At 41.9% G+C, this 25,219-nt stretch overlaps 1 protein-coding gene across 12 annotated transcripts in view; it reads left to right on the forward strand.

Moving 5' to 3' along the window:
- Window positions 1-22,343, forward strand: part of CNOT1 (CCR4-NOT transcription complex subunit 1) — a 91,336-nt gene extending 68,993 nt beyond the window's left edge. For 7 of the 12 annotated variants that reach the window (XM_077831448.1, XM_077831447.1, XM_077831449.1 and 4 more), the window contains 18 exons: window positions 1,319-1,459; window positions 1,542-1,646; window positions 2,675-2,794; window positions 3,396-3,587; window positions 5,539-5,681; window positions 6,339-6,447; window positions 6,541-6,710; window positions 7,727-7,979; window positions 11,536-11,784; window positions 12,324-12,487; window positions 12,761-12,878; window positions 13,408-13,509; window positions 13,941-14,114; window positions 16,506-16,655; window positions 17,756-17,936; window positions 19,163-19,295; window positions 19,528-19,662; window positions 21,310-22,343. In XM_077831448.1, the coding sequence (XP_077687574.1) occupies window positions 1,319-1,459; window positions 1,542-1,646; window positions 2,675-2,794; window positions 3,396-3,587; window positions 5,539-5,681; window positions 6,339-6,447; window positions 6,541-6,710; window positions 7,727-7,979; window positions 11,536-11,784; window positions 12,324-12,487; window positions 12,761-12,878; window positions 13,408-13,509; window positions 13,941-14,114; window positions 16,506-16,655; window positions 17,756-17,936; window positions 19,163-19,295; window positions 19,528-19,662; window positions 21,310-21,388 (2,718 nt within the window). In that variant the 3' untranslated portion in view covers window positions 21,389-22,343. Of the gene's footprint in view, window positions 1-1,318; window positions 1,460-1,541; window positions 1,647-2,674; window positions 2,795-3,395; window positions 3,588-5,538; window positions 5,682-6,338; window positions 6,448-6,540; window positions 6,711-7,726; window positions 7,980-11,535; window positions 11,785-12,323; window positions 12,488-12,760; window positions 12,879-13,407; window positions 13,510-13,940; window positions 14,115-16,052; window positions 16,266-16,505; window positions 16,656-17,755; window positions 17,937-19,162; window positions 19,296-19,527; window positions 19,663-21,309 lie in introns of those variants that run through there. The other 5 variants (XM_077831450.1, XM_077831453.1, XM_077831452.1 and 2 more) reach the window with 2 other exon arrangements.
- Window positions 22,344-25,219: the final 2,876 nt, after the last annotated feature.

A 25,219-nucleotide genomic window follows, 5' to 3' on the forward strand; every position in this document is an offset into this window, starting at 1 on the left:
ACTGACTCTGTCAATCATGGCTAAAGCTATGATTATCAAAATAATCTGAGCTGGAAAAAAGGATTGATTAATCTCAGAATTTGTGGCAGTTTGAGTCAGAAGCAGGTAAATCTCTGCATTTACATGGTTTTCTGAATTAAGGGACAGCCAAGGATTATTTCAGTTTTGCAGAGGCTCACTGCTTGTGTGACACTTTGTACTATCCTTGTTTGTAGAAATCTAAAAGCAGCAAGGATTTCTCCACCCTTGAAGCTACAGGGTATTGAAATAGAATTTTCCTGGATTACAAACTACCTTTACTGTAAAGTTATGCTGTTTAAAAAGATAATATGCAGGTGGTGAACCTTAAATCAGTTGTTAAATCCAGAGTGTGTCCCTAGAACGGGTTAGTAAATGACAATTTTAATATGTAGAGGCAATCTGGTTTTCAGAAAATAATAGTAAAAAAGGAGTAACTCTGATTTTGTGGGGGAGGAGGAGAGGGAGGGAAGCCGAATGGTTCTGATAGTTTTGACATCTTGTGTATGCTCCTAAAACACTGTTCCAAAATGTCTGGATTCATAATGCCTTTTCTTGTCTGTCTTGTCTGTCTGAATGTAGCCTAGATTGTGCTGTTGCACCGTAGCATTCCCAAAGGGAAGGGAAAAATACTGTCATTCTAGTTAAGGCTATATTGTATATGAAAATTTGACTGAACCATATTGACATGGTTTTCTGAGGTACTGGGCACCCACATCCTATTACTGCAATGCAAGTTCTGTACCCCTGAAAATAGGTCTGTCTGTGACCTGTATTTCCCATCAGGACACATTAAAGTAGAGCAGTGGTCACTTAGTCTTTCTGGAGATGGAAGCCGTTGACAGATTTACATTTTTAGTCAGTGTTTCACACGCCATTGGAATAAATAGAGCAACTTACTCTGCTAGCTGCAGATGACTTTTTTCTTAGTTTGTGTGGGCCATAGACTATTTAACATGAAGCTTGTTTTCTCCTGCATAGGAACCGACTGCTCTGTCAGCCTAGTACTGATGGGCTTTCTTCCTTAATTCCGCACACTGGAGGTACAGGAGATCCCTCTTGATTTTATTTCTTGATCAAGTTGCTTGTTAGCTCCCCTACCTGCATGGTTTACTGAAAGTTTTGATATAAAATATAAAACATAAAGCATTTAACTTCATGCAAAGTGATTCATGTTCATGAGAACATGCCTGTTTGATACTGGCATTATGTATAGTCAGTGGCTCAAATTTCAAGATTAACTGATGCATTTTACAGTGGAAACTTACAGCCTTCATTAATATACCATTTTTTTTAATAGGCAGCATCCCCACAGCAGAGGGAGATGATGGAGCAGGCAGCTGCACAGTTAGCTCAGGATAACTGTGAATTAGCATGCTGCTTCATTCAGAAGACAGCTGTGGAAAAGGCAGGCCCTGAAATGGACAAGAGGCTGGCAACTGTAAGTATAGAAGTGTCTATTGTTTATGTGAAGCCTCTAGAAGATACCTACTGACAACTTCTCTGTATTATTGCTTTTGCAGGAATTTGAGCTCAGAAAGCATGCTAGACAAGAGGGTCGTCGGTACTGTGATCCTGTTGTATTAACTTACCAGGCTGAACGGATGCCAGAGCAGATCAGATTGAAGGTGAGAACAGACTTGCTGAATTTTAATTTTTGGTGATGTTGCTCTTCTCCCTCTCTTCCTAATCTTAAAACTGCAGGAGGAGGTGGCAACACTTAGCAGATGAGTCTTTATTTCTTTGCCTTGGTCTCATGGTTAATAATCCAACTGCTTAGTAGCTGAAACATATTGTGAAATAAGCTATTCAATTCTCCCCTTCCCTTCCTCTCAACTCTGAGGATATTGTATGTTCCTTCTAGAGCTTGTCTACAGTACTGCTTCAGTGGTGGTGAAGGAAGGTCACTAGAGTGTCTTCCATCTTTCTATTTTTGCTTCTCATCACCTTCTAAGATGACATCTGCTTCATTAAAGCTGCAGACAGTGTTCACAGTGGCAGAAAGAAATGGATAGACTGCATACTTAAGTGCAGCAGCATAGACTGGGGGATTTTCCTGCTTTGCAGTTAAGTAGGGTGTAGGGAATATAGGATTCCCGCCAGTCCTGCACTGAACTCTTCCCCAGATGTGTACAGCTTTGAGTTTATGCTCTATAGGTCAGTGGCTCTCAACCTTTCCAGACTACTGTAGTCCTTTCAGGAGTCTGATTTGTCTTGCATATCCCCAGGTTTCACCTCACTTAAACTACTTGCTTACAAAATCAGACCTAAAAATACAAAAATGTCACACACACTTGCTGAAAAATTGCTTGCTTTCTCATTTTTGCCATATAATTATAAATCAATGGGAATATAAATATTGTACTTATTTCAGTATATAGAGCAGTATAAACAAGTCACTGTCTGTATGAAATTTTAGTTTGTACTGATTTCGTTAGTGCTTTTTATGTATCCTGTTGTAAATCTAGGCGAATACCTAGATGAGTTGATGTGCCTCCTGGAAGACCTCTGTGTACCCCCATGGGTACGCATACTCTTAGTTGAGAGCTACTTCTATAAGTCACTTGATTAGAACTAAAGGGCAAGTTGTGCAATTACACTTTTTCTCCACTGTCAGAGCCAAATAAAGGACTTGCCACTTTTTTTCATTGTAAAGGTTGGTGGTGTGGACCCAAAACAGCTGGCTGTTTATGAAGAGTTTGCACGCAATGTCCCCGGCTTCTTGCCTACCAATGATTTAACCCAGCCCACAGGATTCTTGGCTCAGCCTATGAAGGTACAGATTTCTGTAACTGTGTTGGCTTGAAAATATCAAAGCCATTTTGATGAGCCTTGCAGAGTTTCACATTGATTACCCACTGGTATTCTGGCTTTAATGGCACTTAGAAAACGTTTTTTTGGAGGGATGTTGATGGCCTCTACAGCCAAATTGAAGGAAACGTAACACCATCCTCACATCATTGTGTGTTTTGTGTTGAGTTCTGAAGTGCTACTCATGGAACTGAGAGGACTAGATATGTAACTTTTGAGAATGTAATGGATAACAATGCTGGTATTTCTGGGAGCTTGTTAATGGACCAACTTGTAACTAAACTGGCATATTTGGATCGCCTCTGCCAGTTACACAACTTAGTATGCTATCAATATTTGACTGTACATTCAAGTAAAATATCACTAATCAAGCAGTTAAATTGGCATTTGAGTTAGGATTCTTCTTTACGATGCATTTTCTGGTGCCAGAGGTTCTGCTGCAGTCAAAAGATTAATTAGTATTTAATGAATTCTACATACTTGTTTTACTTTTTAAACCCCCCCTCCCACCCCTCAAGTAATCCTTGCCAAGTCTTACTAAACACGTCCACTTCCTTTTAAAACAGCAAGCTTGGGCTACAGATGATGTAGCACAGATCTATGATAAATGTATGACAGAACTGGAACAACACCTGCAATCCATACCACATACCCTGGCCATGAACCCACAAGCTCAAGCCTTACGCAGCCTGTTGGAGGCTGTAGTAGTAGCTCGTAACTCCCGTGATGCGATAGCTGCGCTTGGACTGCTCCAGAAGGTTAGTGTAAATTTCTCCTGTCAGCTAATATGCAGTTCAGTTTGCTTTTACTACTCCTTTTGCCTGTAGATTACTTCTTGGCTGGCAGATGCATAGTTAGAATTGAACAAATACAGTGGGCAACTACTCAGTGAATTGTATTGAAGGACCACTACTGCCTTTTTCAGATGTTAAGAAATGAAAGAAGCAAAAACAGATTACACGCAAGATGCAGACACTTGACATTATGCCCTCTAGGATGCCAGATTTAGGCAAGTCACCACGAGGAACAAGTTCCAACACTATATAGAGGTTCCTCACTGAGACCCTGCAGCTGGGAGAATTAAGTCTGTGGAACTTAGTTAAGATCAACCAGTCTCTTAATTTGCTTCCAGATCAACTTGGATTCCTTTAAATATGCTCATCAGTACCTTTGAATTGCACCTGGAAGTAAACAAAACAAATCAGTGCTGAGCACAGGGACTATACTCCTAAACAGAATTGGCTGTGATGAGACAGCTGCATTCTGCAATAATTGAAACATCAAGGATACTACTAAGTAGAGCATATTACATTACTCCTAACCTAGGGTCTGAGCATGGTATGTATGGCTTTATAGTGATGAGTGTCTAGAGATGACAAATGCAGAAGAATCTTGCAAGCTCTGTGTGGAAACTAGTATTAAGACACTCGGTGCCACTGCTCTTTTACAATCCAGGAACAGTGATGGAGCCAAAAGTGCTAAAAGCTGAAAACCAGTGTGAAAGATAGTTTTACGACCTCAGTAGATGGTGTGGACACCCTCTACTGGTTTTTGTCTTGACTAGGTCTTGGCAGGAGCCTAGACTGCACCTTGATCAGCTAAATTGATCTACAACAGGGGCGGGCAAACTACAGCCCAGGGCTACATCCAGCCCTTCAGATGTTTTTAATCTGGCCCTCAAGTTCCCGCCAGGGACTCCACACTGCTCCTGGAAGCAGTGGCATGTCCTCCTCCATGGGGCAGCCAGAGGGCTCCATGTGCTGCCCCCAGTCCCAAGTGCCTCCCTGCAGCTCCCATTGGCCAGGAACCACGGCCAATGGAAGCTGCAGAGGTGGCGCCTGCAGATGGGGCAGTGCACAGAGCTGCCTGGCTGCGCCTCCACACAGGAACCAGAGAGGGGACATGCCTCTGTTTCTGGGAGCTCCTTGAGGTAAATGCTGCCTGGAGCCTGCACCCCAACCCCCTCCTGTGCCCCAACCCTCTGCCCCAGTCTGGAGCCCCTTCCCACACCCCAAACTCCTCATTTCTGGCCCCACCCCAGAGCCCTCACCCCTTCCCGCACCCAACCCCCAATTTCATGAGCATTCCTGGCCTGCCATACAATTTCCATACCCAGATGTGGCCCTTGGGCCAAGAAGTTTGCCCTCCTCATGTAATGCAGGATATCAGCTTGTAGATCAGGGGTGGGCAAAGTTTTTTAGGACTGGCTTAGCTACCTTGTGTTTAAACCTCACCTGAACTGGTCAGTTCTACTAATGTAGACCGTCTGAATGCTTACTTCTATAAACAGGTATAACTTCTCTCCCAGTTTATTTTCATCCACATTCTTATCTGAGCCAGACATAGAATTAAACTCTAGAACCTGGGTTTGATGAAAAGACATTGGCTTATTGATGTTGCAGCCCAAAGAGTTGCAATTTTTTTCTTACTGTTTAGTGTTTATATAAAATCATTGCAGAATACTTTGTTAAAACCTTTGTGGAGAATGAGCAGTTAACTAAATGCCCTCCATGTGGTAAACTTATATAATACCTTTCTGGATATTCTAGCATTATGAGCAGAGATCACTGGTTTTTGGATAGTATTGCAGCTGCCACATTTTAAGGTTAACTGGTTTTGGAGAAAAGTACTTGAAGTTCATTGATTTTCAGGAGGCAGTAGTGAAGGACTGGGTTTTCCATGTGTGCTGACCAGCTGCTTCTCTTCTAGGCTGTTGAGGGCTTACTGGATGCCACCAGTGGTGCGGATGCTGACCTCCTGCTCCGCTACCGTGAGTGTCACCTACTTGTACTAAAAGCTCTGCAGGATGGCCGTGCCTATGGGTCTCCATGGTGTAACAAGCAGATCACCAGGTCAGTAATGGGAGGAAGAGAACACTTGTTTGAATACCTCATACCTTGTCCTCTAGTCTTGTTGAGTTACCATATGTGATTCCAGAACACTTGTGTGTAAAATGGTATAACTGTACAAAAGACTAACTCCTACATAATTTGTCACTTCCCATTTGTCTTGAACTAAAACTAGGTGTCTAAGTATTGCTCCTTTGCCCTAGAGATTGATAGGAAGCTACTTTTTATTAAAAGGTTTAAAACATACCTCAGGCGTGACAGGTTTATCACTTTTTTTTTTTATAGAGAGAATCTAATTTTAATAAGTCTTCTGCATGTTGATGTGTTTCTATTAGAGACTGATTCCAGGAGTGCTTGGTAGGTAGACATGTAATTTTCCATGCTTTGGAAATAGAGCTTCATCGGTTCAGTGTAAAAAGCCTTTTAAAAAGGACGGATGACCAGAGCTAAGATGTGGCGAAGCTTTAGACTGCTCTGTGATGCAGTTGAGACTGTTCTTAAGCTCAAACACTAACTTGGTGAACCCTGTAGAGGAGATCTCTGTTAGAGTTGAACAATAAATCAATGTCTCAAATCTGTAGCTGTCTTGAGGTATCACATTTTTCTAATAAGTGCAGCTAGGCTAAACAAGCATGTATTAAAAAGGTGTAATATTTATAGATGCTTGATTGAATGCCGGGATGAGTATAAGTACAATGTAGAAGCTGTGGAGCTGCTAATCCGCAATCACCTTGTTACCATGCAGCAGTACGATCTTCACTTGGCACAGGTAAGAGTTTTTTCCTTTTGAGCACACTTCATGTAAGCAATTCATTAAAGGATTTACACTTCATATTCTTGACTACATTTTCCATCTTGGCAGTCAATGGAGAATGGCTTGAACTACATGGCAGTGGCATTTGCCATGCAGTTGGTGAGGATCTTGTTGGTGGATGAGAGGAGTGTAGCCCATGTAACAGAGGCAGATCTGTTCCACACCATTGAGACTCTGATGAGGATTAATGCTCACTCCAGAGGGAATGCTCCAGAAGGGTGAGACTGAAATACTGGTCAAATACTGAACTTCTCTAAGGTGCTCAATAGTGATCTGATTTAAAATTGTTTAAAACTGTACTCTTTTTGCATATTCTGACTTAAACTTCCTCTCAGACACATTTCTGCACTAGATTAATCTACTTCTGTCTTGATATCACTGATGTAGTTGTCCCTACCTGAAACTCTTCTATATTTAGATTGATAGCCGTGTTAGTCTGTATCAGCAAAAATAACAAGGAGTCCTTGTGGCACCTTAGACTAACACATTTAAACTTTTGCACAAAAACCTATGTGCACTTCAGAAAAGCAACTGCAACGAGGCTTGCTTTCTCGGGGTGGACAAAAAGCTCTGTTCACTAGATTCCAACACAAGGATATCAAAAAGATTCTCAAAGTGTCTAAGTTGGTTAGTATCTCACTCAGCCATTTTAGATTTGTCTAGATTAGATTAGGCAGAGACTGGCAGAGAATAAACCTGTATTAGCGAACATGTGGTCTCTAACCCAACCTACCTTTTTTCATCCTCGACAACCTTTCTGTTGCTGCAGCCAAATAACTCCTGGCTTGCTCTGATGGTCTGAGATCTTGCATAAGGAACGCTTTCAGTGCCGCCTACTCTGCTGTCACCGATCTGGGTACTAGGCCGTGGCATCTGTCACTGGTCCCTCTCCTCCTAAGGGCCCCACTAATCCATAGGAAGTAGAGCTCCCATCCTGTGATGGGAAGGATGGCTCTGTCAAAACACTCAAGTTCGGGGAGTAGGGCTGGGCTTCAAAATTTGACTTTCCCTAAAAATGAGTTGATTTTTGATTGTACAGGGACGCTACGGGGTAAAGCTCCTTCCAGATAATTGTTACATGTAGCACAATGAGACTAATATAAGGTATCAGAAGGGCAGTTGCTAAATGGTTTACAATATGCTTTTAATTTATTCTCAATAGCTTCTCATTTACATGCTGTTCCCAAAAATAAAATGTATAGGACTAATTCTTAATTTGGGTCTGTTTGACTAGATTACCCCAGTTGATGGAAGTGGTCCGATCCAACTATGAAGCAATGATTGATCGTGCTCATGGAGGCCCTAACTTCATGATGCATTCTGGGATCTCCCAAGCCTCTGAATATGATGATCCACCAGGCCTGAGGGAGAAGGCAGAGTATCTACTGAGGGAATGGGTGAATCTCTACCATTCAGCTGCAGCTGGCCGTGACAGTACCAAAGCTTTCTCTGCGTTTGTTGGACAGGTAGAGCTTTTGGAAAGAAAGGTGCTTTTTATTCAACATAAGTAGGGTGTGATGCCCTCCATGTTAAAGCACAGTGTTATGTACCAGTGTTAAACATCCTTTTGAAGTTTTCATGAGTATGACTATCAAAATTCTGTCTCTTATCTGCTATGGCATGTTTTTCTAATCACTGATGATAGACACTTTAGTGGAAAATCTCTCCTCCCTTCAGTGATTGTTGTTCCAATTCAGTTACCACAGCAACAAATTGTCAGTGCAGGTTGTGATTCTACTGAGTAAATCTGGCAGAAGGAGAGCTGCTATTGAGACAGATCTTGGTAATAGCTGCGTCAAACGAAATTTGGCTTAACATTGCTTCTCCCCTACACTTAGCAGAAACTGTGTGGCAAAGTCAGTCTAGAGAAACCAATGTCTGGTGGGTGGAAGTGCATCTGATTGCCTCGTCCTACCTGAACAGGAAACACCTTCAATTTTTATCCACTGTTTTTGGAGGAAACTATTAAACTGGATGGGTTAAAATGGTTTCTAAACTTAGACAGTATAAATGCCATTCCTCTTGCTTCTACTTTAACACGCATGACTACAGGGTTTGCCTGAAGAGATGGAACTCTATCCACTTGGGTGGGAGTAGGATGGGGATTGCAGTGAAGAGAAGTGGGAATTAAGTAGCCCAGTGTTTCTACTGACCTTCGTTCTTTGGGTATGGACAAAAATGCAGCTGTTCGACATATGTTGTAAACTGATGGCAGCAAGACTTATGCTAAAATGGAATTTGCAGTTAACAGCTGCACTTGCTACAAAGTCAACTTAGCCATGGCTGCAAGGAGAGGAAGTTCCCAGTTTACTCTGTAGATTGACTGCTGATATCACTTCCCCCTTCAAAACTATAAGCAGTGAGAACCTAGATAGTCCACAGAAGACTGACGAGCCACAAAGCAACAGCTATATGAAATCTAAACTGGAGTTCAGGTGTCTCTCTGAGAGGCCAGGGCAAGTGGAATGGAGCCTAGCTAAGGGGTATTGCTTTCTTTATCCATCTATTTGGGTCAGCTCTAACTCGAAGCCCCCCCCCCCATCCTTTCTTGATGTGAATAATCTAGTCTAGCTTGTAACCTTTTAGACTTGAGAGAGGCTGACATGCATTGCCAGTTGCAGTTCTCAAACTTCCGGTCCTCTCTTCAGTCTGGCTTCAGGCCAGGTCATGGCACAGATGGCCCTAGATTAAATAGTCAGTGTTTTCCTTGTGAGGGATGGGAACTAAATTCATAGTCACTATTTGATCAGCTACTTTCATTACTGATGCCTGTGAAGTATTGCTGATGTAGCTATGAACTCTGACAGGCATAAAAGGATCACTTATGTGGCTCCTTTTTTGTATGAGGGGACCAAGAAACTAGTGTGCTTTGCTCTTTTTCCCCTGAGTGCTTTTGTGTGACGTATAGAAAGGTACCTACTTTTCTTGGCTTATGTGGGGCTATTGAAAATGCAGCTCAATCACATCACTATCTTCACTTTAAGTCAGCTCTATATCTCCTTTTTATTGGCTCCAGGTGGTGGAGCCTCTTTGCTTCTCTGGTTTCTACAAGAGATTGAGGGCTGTATGAGCACTAGGAGGCTGAAACTCCTGGCAGGGCCCTTGACTGTAAGATTCTATTCTCCACACTGGTCTAATGCAACAAGCATTTTGTAATCTTTTCTCTTTCCTTGTGGTGGTGGTGCAGTATGGGTAAAAACAAATCGTGCACAACCTGGGCTACTCCATACACCCTCTAGGAAAGGGACCTTACTACCCTCCTGCAGCCTAGATGATCTCCTTTCCCTGCACCAAAACACGTTTGTTTGAGTGAGGCAGATAACCCTATGTAAAAACACACTCTAGCCCATAAAAGAGCAGCTACATAGTTTATAGTAATGTCTCGCTTTCTGGCTGGCTGTAAATACTATATGGTGATCTTTATAAAGATGGATACTGTATATGTTGCAACTTGCACCTATATTGATTTTTGTTTTTGTTTAACTTTCTCTTGTTGCCTTGCCATCACAGTTGGTCTTTAGGGAGAGTAAATTATGTTGTGTATGCTCTTTCTGCTTCTTGTCATATAACAACCCTTTATGGGTCTTGTACATGACGCTTTGTAGCATGTTTCTCTACCTCTTGTCTCCACTCTCCATGAGCTATTTCAGTCCCACTTCTGCCCCCTTAATGAACAATAAGAAAATGGCTTTGATTTTAGGCTACTTTACACTCTGAACAAATTTCGTTAGGGCTGCTAGATATTTCATAAGTCTTTATTTGGAAAGGTTTGGAATAACTGAAAGCTTTTTGGAATAACTGAAAGCTTTTGCTGTAGTCTTGACTTTTTCCTTAAGTTACATGAGACCAAAAGGAGCTCTGGTAATAATTGGACAAGGGGATAGGGCTCAAAACAGTCTGTGTCTGCTTTCATTAAATACTATCGCCTCTTCCCCAACGCCTCCTTAAATCGGGAAGGAGCACGTCTTACAACAAAGCAGGCATGTGCCTTCACTTTTCCAAAGCCACTTCATAAGTTCTAAAAGCTTCCCCAGAAAGTTTGACATGGCTACTCATGCCAGTTTCACTGCAGTAGAATTTCTGCTGCTTTTAAGTACGCTGACAGCATGGCTGTAGCAACTTCCAAAAAGGTTTGTTCAAGAACTGCAAAGTTGGTGTCCACTACTAACCTGAATCTGGGGGGGATAGCTCAGTGGTTTGAGCATTGGCCTGCTAAACCCAGGGTTGTGAGTTCAGTCCTTGAGAGGGGCAAAAATTGGGGATTGGTCCTGCTTTGAGCAGGGGGTTGGACTAGATGACCTGAAGTCCCTTCCAACCCTGGTATTCTATAATTCTGTGATGCTAATAGCTTACTCCTGTTTAACCTTGTACTTTGGTAACAAACCCAAAAGAAATTTTTATCTAGAGATATGGGCACTGGCCATTGAAACTATATAGAGTTTAGCATTCCTTTTGGCATGTTATGTTCCTATGAAAAAATTTATCTTCCTTAACAGGTGAAGTACGGTATCCCACTATGAGTTAACAAGTAGATTTGTAGCACTATAATCCAACAAGGCATCAGGCAAACTTTACCAACCCAAATAACTCTGATGCAATCTGTAGGCTCCTAAAGGTGGGGCAACTTGAACTCTTGCTTCCACTCTTCTCCTTCCAAGGCTTAAGCCACCAGTAGCAGAGGAAGGATACTGCTGCACTGACAGTGAACCACACTTCATCAGCTCTGTTGATGGTTGAAAAGTAGGATCACGTGGTTTTTTCCCTCAATTTAGAAGCAGGTGCCATTGATAAAGTACTTTTATGTAGGAGCACAGCTTTAACTCTCTAGCTGTTCCCATTTGCTTTAGAAACATCTGTTTTGGGAGTAAATGAAGGAGGTAATCTGCTGCCTGTCTCTTTTTATAGAGGTAGCTGAGTTACATCCATGTTGCATGGCAGATGAATTATCATAAAATGTTACTTGTTTGCTTCAGTATAACAGTGAAGTTTTTTTTAAATTACCGTATTCTGTAGTTCTGAGGGTTTTTCTTGTCCTTGTAATAGATGCACCAGCAAGGAATCCTGAAAACGGATGACCTGATAACTCGGTTCTTTCGTCTTTGCACTGAAATGTGTGTTGAAATCAGCTATCGTGCTCAGGCTGAGCAGCAGCACAATCCTGCCGCCAATCCCACCATGATCAGAGCCAAGTGCTACCACAACCTGGATGCCTTTGTGCGGCTTATCGCACTGCTAGTGAAGCACTCTGGGGAGGCAACCAACACTGTCACAAAGATCAACCTGCTGAACAAGGTTGGAAATCTTCCCTCTTCCAAGCAGTACTTGGCATACTTAGATTACATAACCTGATGTATTTCTGCTTATGAGCTAACGCATAGGCCTTAACTTGGGGCGGGGCAGACTGTCTGAGATGGGAACTAAACTTTCAGATGACTCTTAAAATGGAGTATAGGCAGGACTGCAGGCAAAGCCAGGTAGCTTTCTCCGTGATACGGAACCTTTGACCAATGTCAAACATGGTATCTGTCGTCTTTGTTGCTGAAAAGGCCAATGCTGCCAGATTTTAAAAATGAACATAAAGTGCCCCAGATACGAAACATAGCTTAAGGCTGAAACTTACAATAAATACCATTTGGTTGAGTGAGAACTCGGATCTGTTTTGTGAGGCTGAGCTGCACGCTTAATGGACAATAATCAATGTGGTGCGCTCCAGTTACCAAAATGGCTTTCAGCTCTTCATAGGTACTCTGAATGCAGGCTTTGACTGTAGTGAAATGGTTTCTACAATTGACACATTAAAAACAGTGAAGCTTGTTGATTCATTTCTTTAGGTTCTTGGTATAGTGGTGGGAGTTCTCCTCCAGGACCATGATGTTCGGCAGAGTGAATTTCAGCAGCTTCCTTACCACCGCATTTTCATCATGTTGCTGTTAGAATTAAATGCTCCTGAACACGTGCTGGAGACCATCAACTTCCAGACCCTTACAGCCTTCTGGTACGTACTTCTGAATGAATGGCTGTTGCAGAGACCTTAAGCATTCCACTAGGGTGAGGACTTGGATTTAAAAGTAACTTGACCGCTCCATAGTGGCAGCTCTGATCATTTTTGTAACCGTTAATATCCTGTATTGTCTAATTCATTATTAATGGAGGTTATTAGTAAAACATAGACGCTAATGTCTTATGCACTACATACATTCTCTCTCAACATTTGTGAAAACAAGTCTTACCGCTGTGCGCTCTTAATCACCTTTAACTTTTCTTTCAGTAACACATTTCACATCCTGAGGCCTACAAAAGCTCCAGGTTTTGTTTATGCCTGGCTGGAACTGATCTCCCATCGGATATTTATTGCGAGAATGCTGGCACATACACCACAGCAGAAGGTGTGGTTGCAGTTTATCTTCCATAAATTATAAAACTCTTACTGAGAAGGGTGCTTAACTGATTTGATGCTGTGTCACTTTTTTTAGTGCATTATTTGTATGTCTTCACATGTAGTTTTCTGTATTCATGATAACAACTACATGGAGGGGAGACCGACTGGGGAATTTTGTAAATAAGGGTTTCCACTGTAAACCAAATCAAATTTACCACAAGCTTTCTGTCACTGTCAGAGGTTGTATTGGTCATTGCTTTCCATGTCACTTAAGCATAGCATGCTTGGTGCTATACAAAACATAGAGGAAGACTTTTCTTAAATACACATTCCAGGTAACCCTGAGGCCCTCAGAAAACTGGAGCTGTACTGTAGTCATTGACTAGTCGTAGTGCAAATGATCATTTCAAACTTAGACGGGGATATGTCTAAACATGATGTATCTCTATCTGACTCTGCTTTTTACCAAACTGTAACAATCTAGGTTTAATTGCTTTTGTTTATACATTACTTATGTGGTGGTTTTCTCTTGGCAGGGTTGGCCTATGTATGCTCAGCTGCTAATTGATCTCTTCAAGTACTTGGCTCCTTTCCTTAGAAATGTGGAACTCACTAAACCTATGCAAATTCTCTACAAGGTAAACAGTATTGGCTGATGCAGGTATTTTCCAGGAAAGCACTTTGAAGATGGGTTAGAGTGCACAGGAAAGCAACTTATTTTTGTTAGCTGAATATAAATGACTATCTTTTGTGAATTAGAGGTTAATTTAAGTACAGTTTAGGTATTTACACTGGTCAAGAAATCAGTGCTTGACTGTTAATCACAGGTAACTGATCAGAGGTTGATAGTAAGCTGAAACTTTGCTGTAAGACACTGGAGACCAGGGAATGGATTTGTCTGCTAAACACTGGCTGCTTAAACTCATTACCAGGAAGAAGAAACTTTGATTACATGATGCATCAGGAGGGAAAAGGCCTCCCCCTTCTGCTTGTCTGGCTGTGGTACAGTTGCTGTTGGGGGAAGCTCAGAACCTGCTAATTACATGTCCCATTCCTTTTTCTTTTGTAGGGCACTCTGCGTGTGTTGCTGGTCTTATTGCATGATTTCCCAGAATTCCTTTGTGACTACCACTATGGGTTCTGTGATGTGATCCCACCAAACTGTATCCAACTAAGGAATCTGATCCTGAGTGCCTTCCCACGTAACATGAGGCTTCCAGATCCTTTCACTCCCAACCTAAAAGTACGTAGCACGCCGTCTCAAACTATCACACATAAGGAAACAATGGGAAACGTTATTGCATGGCTTCTTTTAAATCTAATATGAAAGGGAGTGAAACTTCAGAAACAATCTAGAAGTTCCTAAGGTATGTAACACTTTGGATATGCAATTAATCATTGGAATTAGTTAAGTAAAATAGCCTGTTATAATTGCAGGCTTCAGAGTAGCAGCCATGTTAGTCTGTATTTGCAGGAAGAAAAGGAACTGTAGCTCACGAAAGCTTATGCTCAAATAAATTTTAGTCTCTAAGGTGCCACAAGTCCTCCTTTTCTTTGTTATAATTATAACTTTAATTGACATTGCTGTAGCACTCAGTGTGCTAGAGACTTTCCAGAGAGAGAGAGAAACTCAGTCCTCATCCTGTAGAACATAAGTACAAGACCCTGGCCCTGCAATCGGATCCACGTGGATAGACAGCTGCACATGTGTGGTGCTTCACTGATGCCAGTGGATCTTTGCATGGCTGCAGGGGTCTGCCTGTATGGATCCAATTGCAGGATCAGGTCCTTTGGCTTTCTTAGCTCAGCTGAGGAGCATTAAACAGGAAGCTGGATTTCTCACAGTAAAATACCATAAGGGTTTTAGATATGAAAATCTGAAGCAAATAGAGGCTTTTTTGATCATGCTTGACTACTGAACACTGGAGCAAAGATATTGAGGCCACCACTTAAGACCAGTGGAGGTATGATACTGGGATTAATGCCCCCTTCTCTAGCATTCCAGTGGTATGTACTACACTAGTTTACCTCCTGTTCGCTTATCTGTGAAACCACTGACTACTTTGGCAGTCTTCCATATTGGTTCAGTATGTTCTTTTTCTTAAAGGAAGAAAGTCAGTTAAACAGAGCTCAACTGACAACTTACACTTCATTTCTTGGTCTGGTTTCTAGAAGTTGGAGGTATACAGTATATTTCATCTACCCTGGTGTATGCTTGGCTGGAATCCAGTTGAGCAACCAGTGAAAAGAGCAATTGTCCTCTTATTGGATCAAAAAAATGAAGTGCTCTCTGTATGGTGTACTTATGACTCTTCTCAAAATACACATTAGTTACTTGCTGTCTCCAGGAATTTTTTTAGATCAGCCATTCTGAAGTGTCATAAACTTTAATAGAATTACTGCTTTGGCCTATTTAAATCCTGAAGACCATAGTCTTCTAATCCACATAATGGGTACAGCTGCAGCAGTGAGAGTTTCCCCACAAGTCCCAGTGTGCCCTCGTTGCCAAGGCCAATGGCATATTGGGCTGTATTAGTAGGAGCGCTGGCAGCAGATCAAGGCAAGTGATTATTGCCTTCTATTCGACACTGGTGAGGCCAAACCTGGAGTATTGTGTCAAGTTTTGGTCGCCCACTACAGAAAGGATGTGGACAAATTGGAGACAGTCCAGCGGAGGGCAATGAAAATGATTAGGGGGCTGGGACACATGACTTACGAGGAGAGGCTGAGGGAACTGGGCTTATTTAGTCTGCAGAAGAGAAGAGTGAGGGGGGATTTGATAGCAGCCTTCAACTACCCGAAGGGGGTGGGGGTTCCAAAGAGGATGGAGCTCGGCTGTTCTCAGTGGTGGCAGATGACAGAACAAGGAGCAATGGTCTCAAGTTGCAGTGGGGGAGGTCTAGGTTGGATATTAGGAAACACTGTTTCACTGGGAGGGTGAAGCACTGGAATGGGTTACCTAGGGAAGTGGTGGAATCTCCATCCTTAGAGGTTTTAAAGGCCTGGCTTGACAAAGCCTTGGCTGGGATGATTTAGTTGGTGTTGGTCCTGCTTTGAGCAGGGGGTTGGACTGGAAGAGACTTCAGGAGTCATCTAACTAATATTCTGTGATCCCTTACTGCATGAACCACCTCTAGAAGTGGTAGGAGTTACGTTTTTTAATGGCCCGTTTTTGTTTTAGTCTTCCTTGTTGAGACTGCAGAAAAGAGAACTGAATGTGGATGGCAGTTTTTGATGTGGGAGCTAGAACAAGACTTCCAAATCCACTTCACACAGATATCCGTCATGGTCTTTGAATGCTACCAGTCTGGGCTGATTTCAGACAGTTGATTTAGAGTGGCCACGCTGTGTATCCCATTAGCAGTCTTATGACCTACCCAGTCTTCAGCAATTTGTAAGTGACATCAGATTAAGAAACCAGCTATTCTGAAGTCTGAAAACCAAGATACAGAGCTCCAGCCCTGCGCCAGGCGAATTGAATTTCATGTTATACCTTCTGATATAAAAATGTATAGTTAAGAGTGGCTGGTATGGCGAACTTAAACTTGCTTTCCTTAAAGTCTTGCAACAATAATTTTGGATTAAAATAGCAGGAATTGGTTAAAGGATTATTAACTGAGTTTTTCTTTGGCAGGTGGACATGTTAAGTGAGATTAATATTGCACCACGGATACTCACCAACTTTACTGGAGTGATGCCCCCTCAGTTCAAAAAAGATTTGGATTCCTATCTCAAAACTCGCTCTCCTGTCACTTTCCTGTCTGACTTGCGCAGCAATCTACAGGTTAGTGGATCCATCCTTGAAAATGTTCTTAGAGTCTAAGGCTGAAAACCATGTAGGAAGTGAGATAATGTGACTCAGTGGGTATAAAATACCATGTGATGTACTGTTTGGAAGATGTGACTGGGATAAGAGCCTCCCAAAATGCTCTTTCCTGCTAGATACTCAGTGTTTTTCCCAGTGCATGACAAACATAATTTGCTAATTTAGTATCACCAAGAGGAATGTGGTGTTTTGACAGAGGGAGTGTTAACTGCAGTGATCCTCAAGCAATGTAGCTTTGAGAAGAATCCATCTTAGTCCTGTAGAAAAATAGGACTTCACTTGCCATTCAGGGTACCATAAACTCCTACTCCTGAAACTGCTTCAGTGCATGAATTGGCAAAAATTCTCCAGACCAATGTGTTCTGATGGTTTCATCCTGCAGTGAGAGCCTCTGATACCAGTGGGCTGAGGAGGTGTCCATGTCTGCTGTCTTTTCAGCAGTTCTCAAATCAGCTTAGCATTTATAACCTGGACATCTTTGAGACTCTCACCAGACTTTATTGTATTCACCTCAACTAATCAGTTTCTAAAAGTGATTAAACAAGTTCAAGTCAAAGTTGCTTTTGAGTCGCTTGTTAATGGAAATTCCTTTTTATTTGTGTAATTATACATTCAGATTTGGTACATGGTTTCATGCAGTTGCAGATGTTTCATGTATACACAAACACTTCTGAAAATCAGGCCATGGAAGCTAAAGACCACTTTAGTGTATGTTAAATGTGAATTCAGTAACTGCAGAGCTTGACCTGCCACAGAATTAGGTACTAAAGGTTGGCTATTAGGATCTAATTTAGGCTGTAATTAATTTAGAGTCTCTCAGGTCTGTCATACTCTTTTTTTTTTTTTTTTTTTTTAGTTTAGAGAGAGGTATTGGCAAGCACTATCTACAAAGTAAGAAACCCAAATTTGAGACTTTAGATTTATAATTAGACGTTACTTTCTGCATAAAGCAGATATTTGAATGCTGAAAATCTCTTCAAATCATTCGTTCACACAGTCCCTAAGAACTCTGAAGGATTGTAAAAAGCTAACCTTTTTCTTGTGCTGTGCCTACCTAGGTATCAAATGAACCTGGCAATCGCTACAACATCCAGCTGATTAATGCACTAGTGCTCTATGTAGGCACTCAGGCTATTGCACATATTCACAACAAAGGCAGCACACCCTCTATGAGCACTATCACCCATTCAGCTCACATGGACATCTTCCAGAACTTGGCTGTGGACCTGGACACAGAAGGTAAGTGGAACTTCTCTGGATCGGTTGTTTGCTTCTAGCCTGAAATGGTTCTTGAAACCTTCTTAGTTAAGAAAGCAGATTAGTTCTGGTTTCAGAGTAGCAGCTGTGTTAGTCTGTATTCGCAAAAAGAAAAGGAGGACTTGTGGCACCTTAGAGATTAACCAATTTATTTGAGCATAAGCTTTCGTGAGCTACAGCTCACTTCATCGGATGCATCTGATGAAGTGAGCTGTAGCTCACAAAAGCTTATGCTCAGATAAATTGGTTAGTCTCTAAGGTGCCACAAGTCCTCCTTTTTCTTTTTGCGGATTAGTTCTGGGTACTGTGGAAAAAACTGAAATACCACTTAACTGCTAGTGGTTTTGTATTAAGCAACACTGCATTAGAAGATAGAATTCTGAATACCCTAAAAATATTTTATTGGAACTAAACTTATCTGAAACACATTAACAATTCGCTAAGTAAAAAGTTAATTTTGGAGTGAACTAGATTTTGAATCTTGTTGGAGAAATATTGATTCTTTCCTCTAGTGGAGACTTACTTATGTGCTGAGATCAGTTAGTCACCCTCCCACCCCATTTATGCAGTATAACCTTTAAGTGTAGTGAGCTTTGCTTCAAGATAGACACCAAGGTCATGTTCTCTAGAGTCTGGAATAATCGGCACACAAACTGGTATTTCTGTCCTGGGAAGATTTAATAAATAGCATCCATCCAAGATTAGTAGTAGTGGGTAAGATTGCAAAAGTTAGATTTACACCTGCATGGCTTGTGAAATATAAGAAGTGTTATAACAGGATAATACTCGGCATGTAACACTTCGTTTTGAAACTTTCATCTTTTAAAGTGCTTTATGAATATTAATTAATGTAATAGATTCTGAATTTGGAGTAGGAATGTTGCTTTGGCAGCGAATTTTGAATCGGTACAATGAAAGGAAATCTTGTTCAGCCTTCCTGGGCTAGCTGCAGACCTGAGGGGATGCACGGCTTTGAAACACTTCTCATGAGGAGGAAGCCCAGACTCTTGGTATGAGAACTCCAGCTGGGATCGGTGTTGTGAAGCACCCCTAATTTTTTTTAGCTTTATTTAACTGAAGTTTCTTTAAACTATGTAGTGCAGAGCCGTACAACTGAATCCATAAGCGGTGCTAGGGTGCTTCCTTGCGACATTGTGTTGTCTAAGGAAAACCAATTCCTTCCTACTAAACGCCTGCTCTCTTTCCAGGTCGGTACCTCTTCTTGAATGCAATTGCCAATCAGCTGCGGTACCCAAACAGCCATACGCACTATTTCAGTTGTACCATGCTTTACCTATTTGCAGAGGCCAATACTGAGGCTATCCAGGAACAGATCACTAGGTGAGGCGGGGCAGTTACATTCACAACCTTTATAGTTCAACTTTTCACTTTGCTTGACATTAAATGATTTCTAGTGTTGGAGGCAGGTGTTGAGTTGTATAATGTTACTGTCTAGTGCTACAGAAAAAGCAAACCTGTGTGTTTTCTTCACTGGGCTGTAGCTGTAAATATCTGTGTCTGTCTAGGAGATCTGTGTTGAGCCTTCCCTGTTTTTTTTCTTTGTGTACTTCAGGGTACTGTTGGAACGACTGATTGTAAATAGGCCTCACCCATGGGGTCTCCTCATTACCTTCATTGAGCTGATAAAAAATCCAGCGTTTAAATTTTGGAACCACGAGTTTGTTCACTGTGCTCCAGAAATTGAGAAGTGAGTAGATAACTTTTTGTATGGTTTAATTACAAACTCATGCTCACTTGGTTTATTCAGTCATGTAATGGAATTATCAGTGGTGATATTCCATTTCATACTAAGCTGACACAGGCCCACTGGATAAAATAGGTGACAATAAATATTACTACTTTGGCCTTGTAAAATGCTTTATGTGGATAGATATCTAAGTGCATCCATAAAGCAGGTGAAATAATTGCATTTTACAGATTGTGGGGAATGAGGCACAATGTTAGAATATGTTGGCAGAAGTGAGGTATTTCCAGTAGGGATAAGGAGGTTTTAGTACCGTTATATAAGGCACTGGTGAGACCTCACCTGGAGTACTGTGTGCAGTTCTGGTCTCCCATGTTTAAGAAGGATGAATTCAAACTGGAACAGGTACAGAGAAGGGCTACTAGGATGATCCGAGGAATGGAAAACTTGTCTTATGAAAGGAGACTCAGGGAGCTTGGCTTGTTTAGCCTAACTAAAAGAAGGCTGAGGGGAGATATGATTGCTCTCTATAAATATATCAGAGGGATAAATACCAGAGAGGGAGAGGAATTATTTAAACTCAGTACCAATGTGGACACAAGAACAAATGGATATAAACTGGCCACTAGGAAATTTAGATTAGAAATTAGACGAAGGTTTCTAACCATCAGAGGAGTGAAGTTTTGGAATAGCCTTCCGAGGGAAGTAGTGGGGGCAAAAGATCTATCTTGCTTTAAGATTAAACTCGATAAGTTTATGGAGGAGATGGTATGATGGGATAACATGGTTTTGGTAATTAAATATTCATGGTAAATAGGCCCAATGGCCTGTGATGGGTTTTAGATGGGGTAAGATCCAAGTTACCTGGGAAAGAATTTTCTGGGAAAGAATTTTCTGTAGTATCTGGCTGATGAATCTTGCCCATATGCTCAGGGTTTAGCTGATCGCCATATTTGGGGTCGGGAAGGAATTTTCCTCCAGGGCAGATTGGAAGAGGCCCTGGAGGTTTTTCGCCTTCCTCTGTAGCATGGGGCACGGGTCACTTGCTGGAGGATTCTCTGCTCCTTGAGGTCTTTAAACTACAATTTGAGGACTTCAATAGCACAGATATAGGTGTGAGGTTTTTTTTGTAGGAGTGGTGGGGGAAATTCTGTGGCCTGCGTTGTGCAGGAGGTCAGACTAGATGATCATAATGGTCCCTTCTGACCTAAATATCTATGAATCTATGAATAGAACTTGTCCGACTCCCAGGACAGTTTACTGTCCATCTCACTGTAGTGCCTCTGTTTGCATATTTGATTGCATAACCCCATGACAGCATGTTCCCATGTAATTTGATATTTCATAAATCTCTAAATGTTGTGTTCAGTAGTGGAAGGTGGCTTTCTTTTTGAAAGTCTCAAATCAGTGTATTCCTGTCTGAAAGCTAAATCAATCAAACTGGAAAAAGAACAATCCATTATGCTGTAGCTTCCATGACTGCTACTTCAGAATAGCATCTCAAAATGCAGCTTGGTGCTACGTGGGTTGTGAGCGCTTGTATTCCTATGGTTATAGGAAATCCCCGTGTTGAAAGTGTCTCAAAATGAAGATTTTTAGACTGAACTCTAGCTCTGTCTCTCAACTTTCTGCTCTTCTGTCCATGTTTAGGTTGTTTCAGTCAGTTGCACAGTGCTGCATGGGGCAGAAGCAGGCACAGCAAGTGATGGAAGGGACTGGTGCCAGTTAGATGAACTGCAGCTTGTATTGTAAGCGTGCCAGCCTGGAGGTCCCCTTCCCATCAAACTGACAGAAGAATCCTTAAAGCTCTTCCTGACCTTCCCAGCCCCTCGATTTGAGTACACACAAGCAGCCTTTGGGTGAAAGTCTGTGTGGGCATGTTCCAAAGTTTAAAGCAAAATTTTGACTCTTGGCCAAAATTCAGAAGATGCTGTGAATATCATTTTGAACTAGTGTAAATACATGGAACCGAAACGTTTGTCTGGACTTCTTGGGTTTGTGCAAATTGTGTTAAAGGCAGGCAGATAACTGGTGCCTGTCCAGCTTGTAATAAAGGGGCAGCTGCTGATGCCAAGCACTTGTCTAGGGCAGACCTCCTTGTCCTGACATTCCCGGACTCCCAAAGAATATTGAAAAGCCAGTTTTAAATATTATGTAACTTATTTTTTTTCTTTGTGGATGGGGGACCTTTAAATCACTAAGTTGTTTAAAAAAAAAAAAAGTGGATGTGTTGGGATATGGGAATACTATGGAATGTGGGAGGGAGGGGTTGGGATTAAGGTCTAGTGTTGCTTCTTCCTCCTGCCCCCCGATCAACTGCTGACAGTGGGGGGAGGTAGGCTTCAGAGCCCTCCTCCTGTTTGGAGAAGATAAACATCAGGCCCTTTGGGAGAGGGTCGGCTGTTTTTAGTAGAGAGACAAGGCCTATAGCATTTTTTTCCCCCTGACACTTGTAAATTTTGGAAGGGGGGACCTAAATCTAGAACTGTCCCCTGTGGCCACACAGCATAAGTTTGTAAAAAGAACAAAGGACCAATACAGCCCATTTTGTAAGGATTTTGAATGTTTTGTAAATGTATTGGTCCATGTGTTGTATTTTGTAGCCTTTCTAGTTCTTGGGCTTTAGTTCTCCCACTTCTTGTATGTATGCATACTGTAGTTACACATTAAAGTCATGACATGCAGCAAGTGCAGCTCTGCTTATTCAGTAGTACCATTATACACAACACTGTTCTAGTCATTCACTTGAAAGACATTATAGTATAATACTACCTGGGCCAGGCCTCTTAGACATGTTTTGAACTTGAGCTAATGCTGAGAAAATTCAAGTAAATGTCATGTTTGTAACTCCAATCTCAAAGGAGTGGATGGTAGTGTAACATGAGGGAGGCTCATTAGGTTAATCACAAATTCACATGCACAAATGATGACATTAGCAGTTTGTCAAAGCATCCAAACTTGAGCTTTGGGTACTTTCCTGGCTAGACTAGCCTCTGTGTTAATATAGCATTATGGGAAAGTGGATAAAGCAGTAAACTAACTCAGTTGTCTTAATTCTTGGTGATCAAGTAAATATAATTCCTGCATAAGTTCCCTTGAAGGAATCTGATCTTATTAACATGTAGCTGTCTTTTAATTACTGACACTTAATAGGTTGGCTTTCATCCATCAAGGTTCAGTTTAAGAAAAATAAGTAGGTATTTTTACATGAAGTTGTTAAACTCCACACAGTAGCCTGCGAACAGTTACATGTTCATCTTACTGGTGTCTTCCTTGGCAACACACAAACTAGAGCTAAGGATCCAACAATGGTGAACTCTGGCACCCTAAACTGTCTCTGAACAGTGTTTTGTACAGCACATCTCTACAATACTTCAGAGGCAGTTGGACAAAACCTAAGCAGTTCTGGCAGGCTGGCCACCAGCTGAATGTGGTGAGAGGCCTTACTAGTTATTAACAAGAAGAAAAGGAGTACTTGTGGCACCTTAGAGACTAACCAGTTTATTTGAGCATGAGCTTTCGTGACCTACAGCTCACTTCATCAGATGAAGTGAGCTGTAGCTCACGAAAGCTCATGCTCAAATAAACTGGTTAGTCTCTAAGGTGCCACAAGTACTCCTTTTCTTCTTGCGAATACAGACTAACATGGCTGTTACTCTGAAACTAGTTATTAACAGGGATCCTAGTTTATGAAGAGGAAAAAATCCAAAGTTTTCCATGATTAAAATGAAACCTGACCACAGAAGCCCTGCCACATTGTGTGTTCCCTATGGTAAATGAATTTCTAGGGTACTTGGTTATTTGTTGCAGATACCAACAAAACCCCTAGGTTCCCCTTTTCTTTCCTAGCTTGGGCTGCAGTAGAGCTTTGGATACCAGCAGCATAGGTGCTGTTATCCAGTCAACTAACTGCTTTTCAGCTGTAGCAGCCCCTATCAAGAACTGAACTAGTCAGTCACTGAAGGGAGTAGATAGATGCCTGGCCAGCATTAGTTATGCTGAAGTTCTGGCATGTCTGGTTTTTAATCAAGCAATGTCTCAAAAGACTGAGCCTGTTCCTACAAAATTGCCTAAAGCTGGCAAAGCAGAATGAGGGAGAGTATCACTGCCTGGTTGCAGTGAAGTTGGGGGGTGCTGGCTAAGGGCTTCCTTCTCTTTAGTGGGCACCTATATTAGGGTCCTGCCATACAGTGAATTCTATCTGGGTGAAGGAAGCAGGCCTGTGCCTAGACCCTGGGCAATGCAACCATGGCTTAAGACTAGCACCACAAACTACCTGCTAGCCAGTAGCTGAGGTCAAAAGCCTGTGATCAATCCCACAGTAGTATTTCAGGTCACTCATGGTAAAGGAAAAGCTCACTGCCCCACCACTTTCAGTTGGTGGGAGAAATGCAAGCCCATCTTCCATCCCCTGCCTACTTAGAGGCTTCAACTACTGCAGTGGTGAATAAGGGGAAATCAGGGACCCAGCTGTCAACTGGACAAGTACAAGTGATTAAAAGAAGACATGCAAAAGCTCTGGTAAGTAAACCTTACTGCAGCTGACCTTTTTCCTGTGTGAATTGTCATACCTTCATTTTAGCAAGCACCCAGCTACTACTCCTGTCAGCATGCAGCACCAGCAGAGTCCAGCTCAAACTATGAAAGCAAAGGAATTTGTACTCAAAGGGCATAATTGGACCTACAGAGCCTTTAGTATTAATAGGCAAAAAAACCCTCATTTCACTAAGGCATCAGCACTTTTAGTTATAGCATTCCTAGAGATGTACCTACCTTAAAATAGGGAATTCCAGGCTCTTAAGATTCTAGCAGTGACCATCCAGGCCTCTAGAGAGTAGTGCAATCCTAAAGACAACTTGTGATGCCAAGGATCCCTTACCTAATGCATGACAGATCATTTAGCTGCTCTCTGCTGACTGAGGAAGGCAGATAAGCAAGCAAAATAGCCGCTGCCACTCAGAGGAATTCTTGACCTCTAAGCAGCAGGTAAAAACATCCTGTCATGTACAGGCCAAAAAAAATGCATAACACTAATCAGCACTAAAAGCCTATGTTAGTCTCAGTGGCACCTCCAAACACAGGTTTGCTGTAGGTAAAGCCTGATGCTAGCTGTCTCGTGGTTTGTTGCTTGACCATCAGCAGAATGAAGTCCAAGGGAGAGGTACTGAGCCAACTGTAGCAGATCAAGGGGTCTGAAGACTGGACAAATCTGCAGCCCTACTCAGGCTTTGAACAAATCACTACCAGTGCTGCAGGCCCAGCTGCTTCAAGTTTGCAGGCTGTTCCTGCTTGACTTGACTCCCTCTTGACTCCCATGAGCATTTTCTGAGATGCTTGTAACAGTGAATGAGGAGAATCCACTTCAAGCTGTCATCCTTGCGAAGTATAAAATCATCATTCTGACTACCTTCCCTGCAAAGCACTCCTTGGTCAAAGTTAGCATAGCTAGACCGGGTATGCTTTCTCCTCAACTCTCACCCATGTTGGTTCTTGAACATGGGGAACTCTCCTCCATGTCCCACTTAAGGCTAAAATCTAATGAACAGACTTTCCTCCCCAG

The sequence above is a fragment of the Eretmochelys imbricata genome, chromosome 12 (assembly GCF_965152235.1).
Source record: "Eretmochelys imbricata isolate rEreImb1 chromosome 12, rEreImb1.hap1, whole genome shotgun sequence".
In the NCBI taxonomy this organism is placed as follows: Eukaryota; Metazoa; Chordata; order Testudines; family Cheloniidae; genus Eretmochelys; species Eretmochelys imbricata.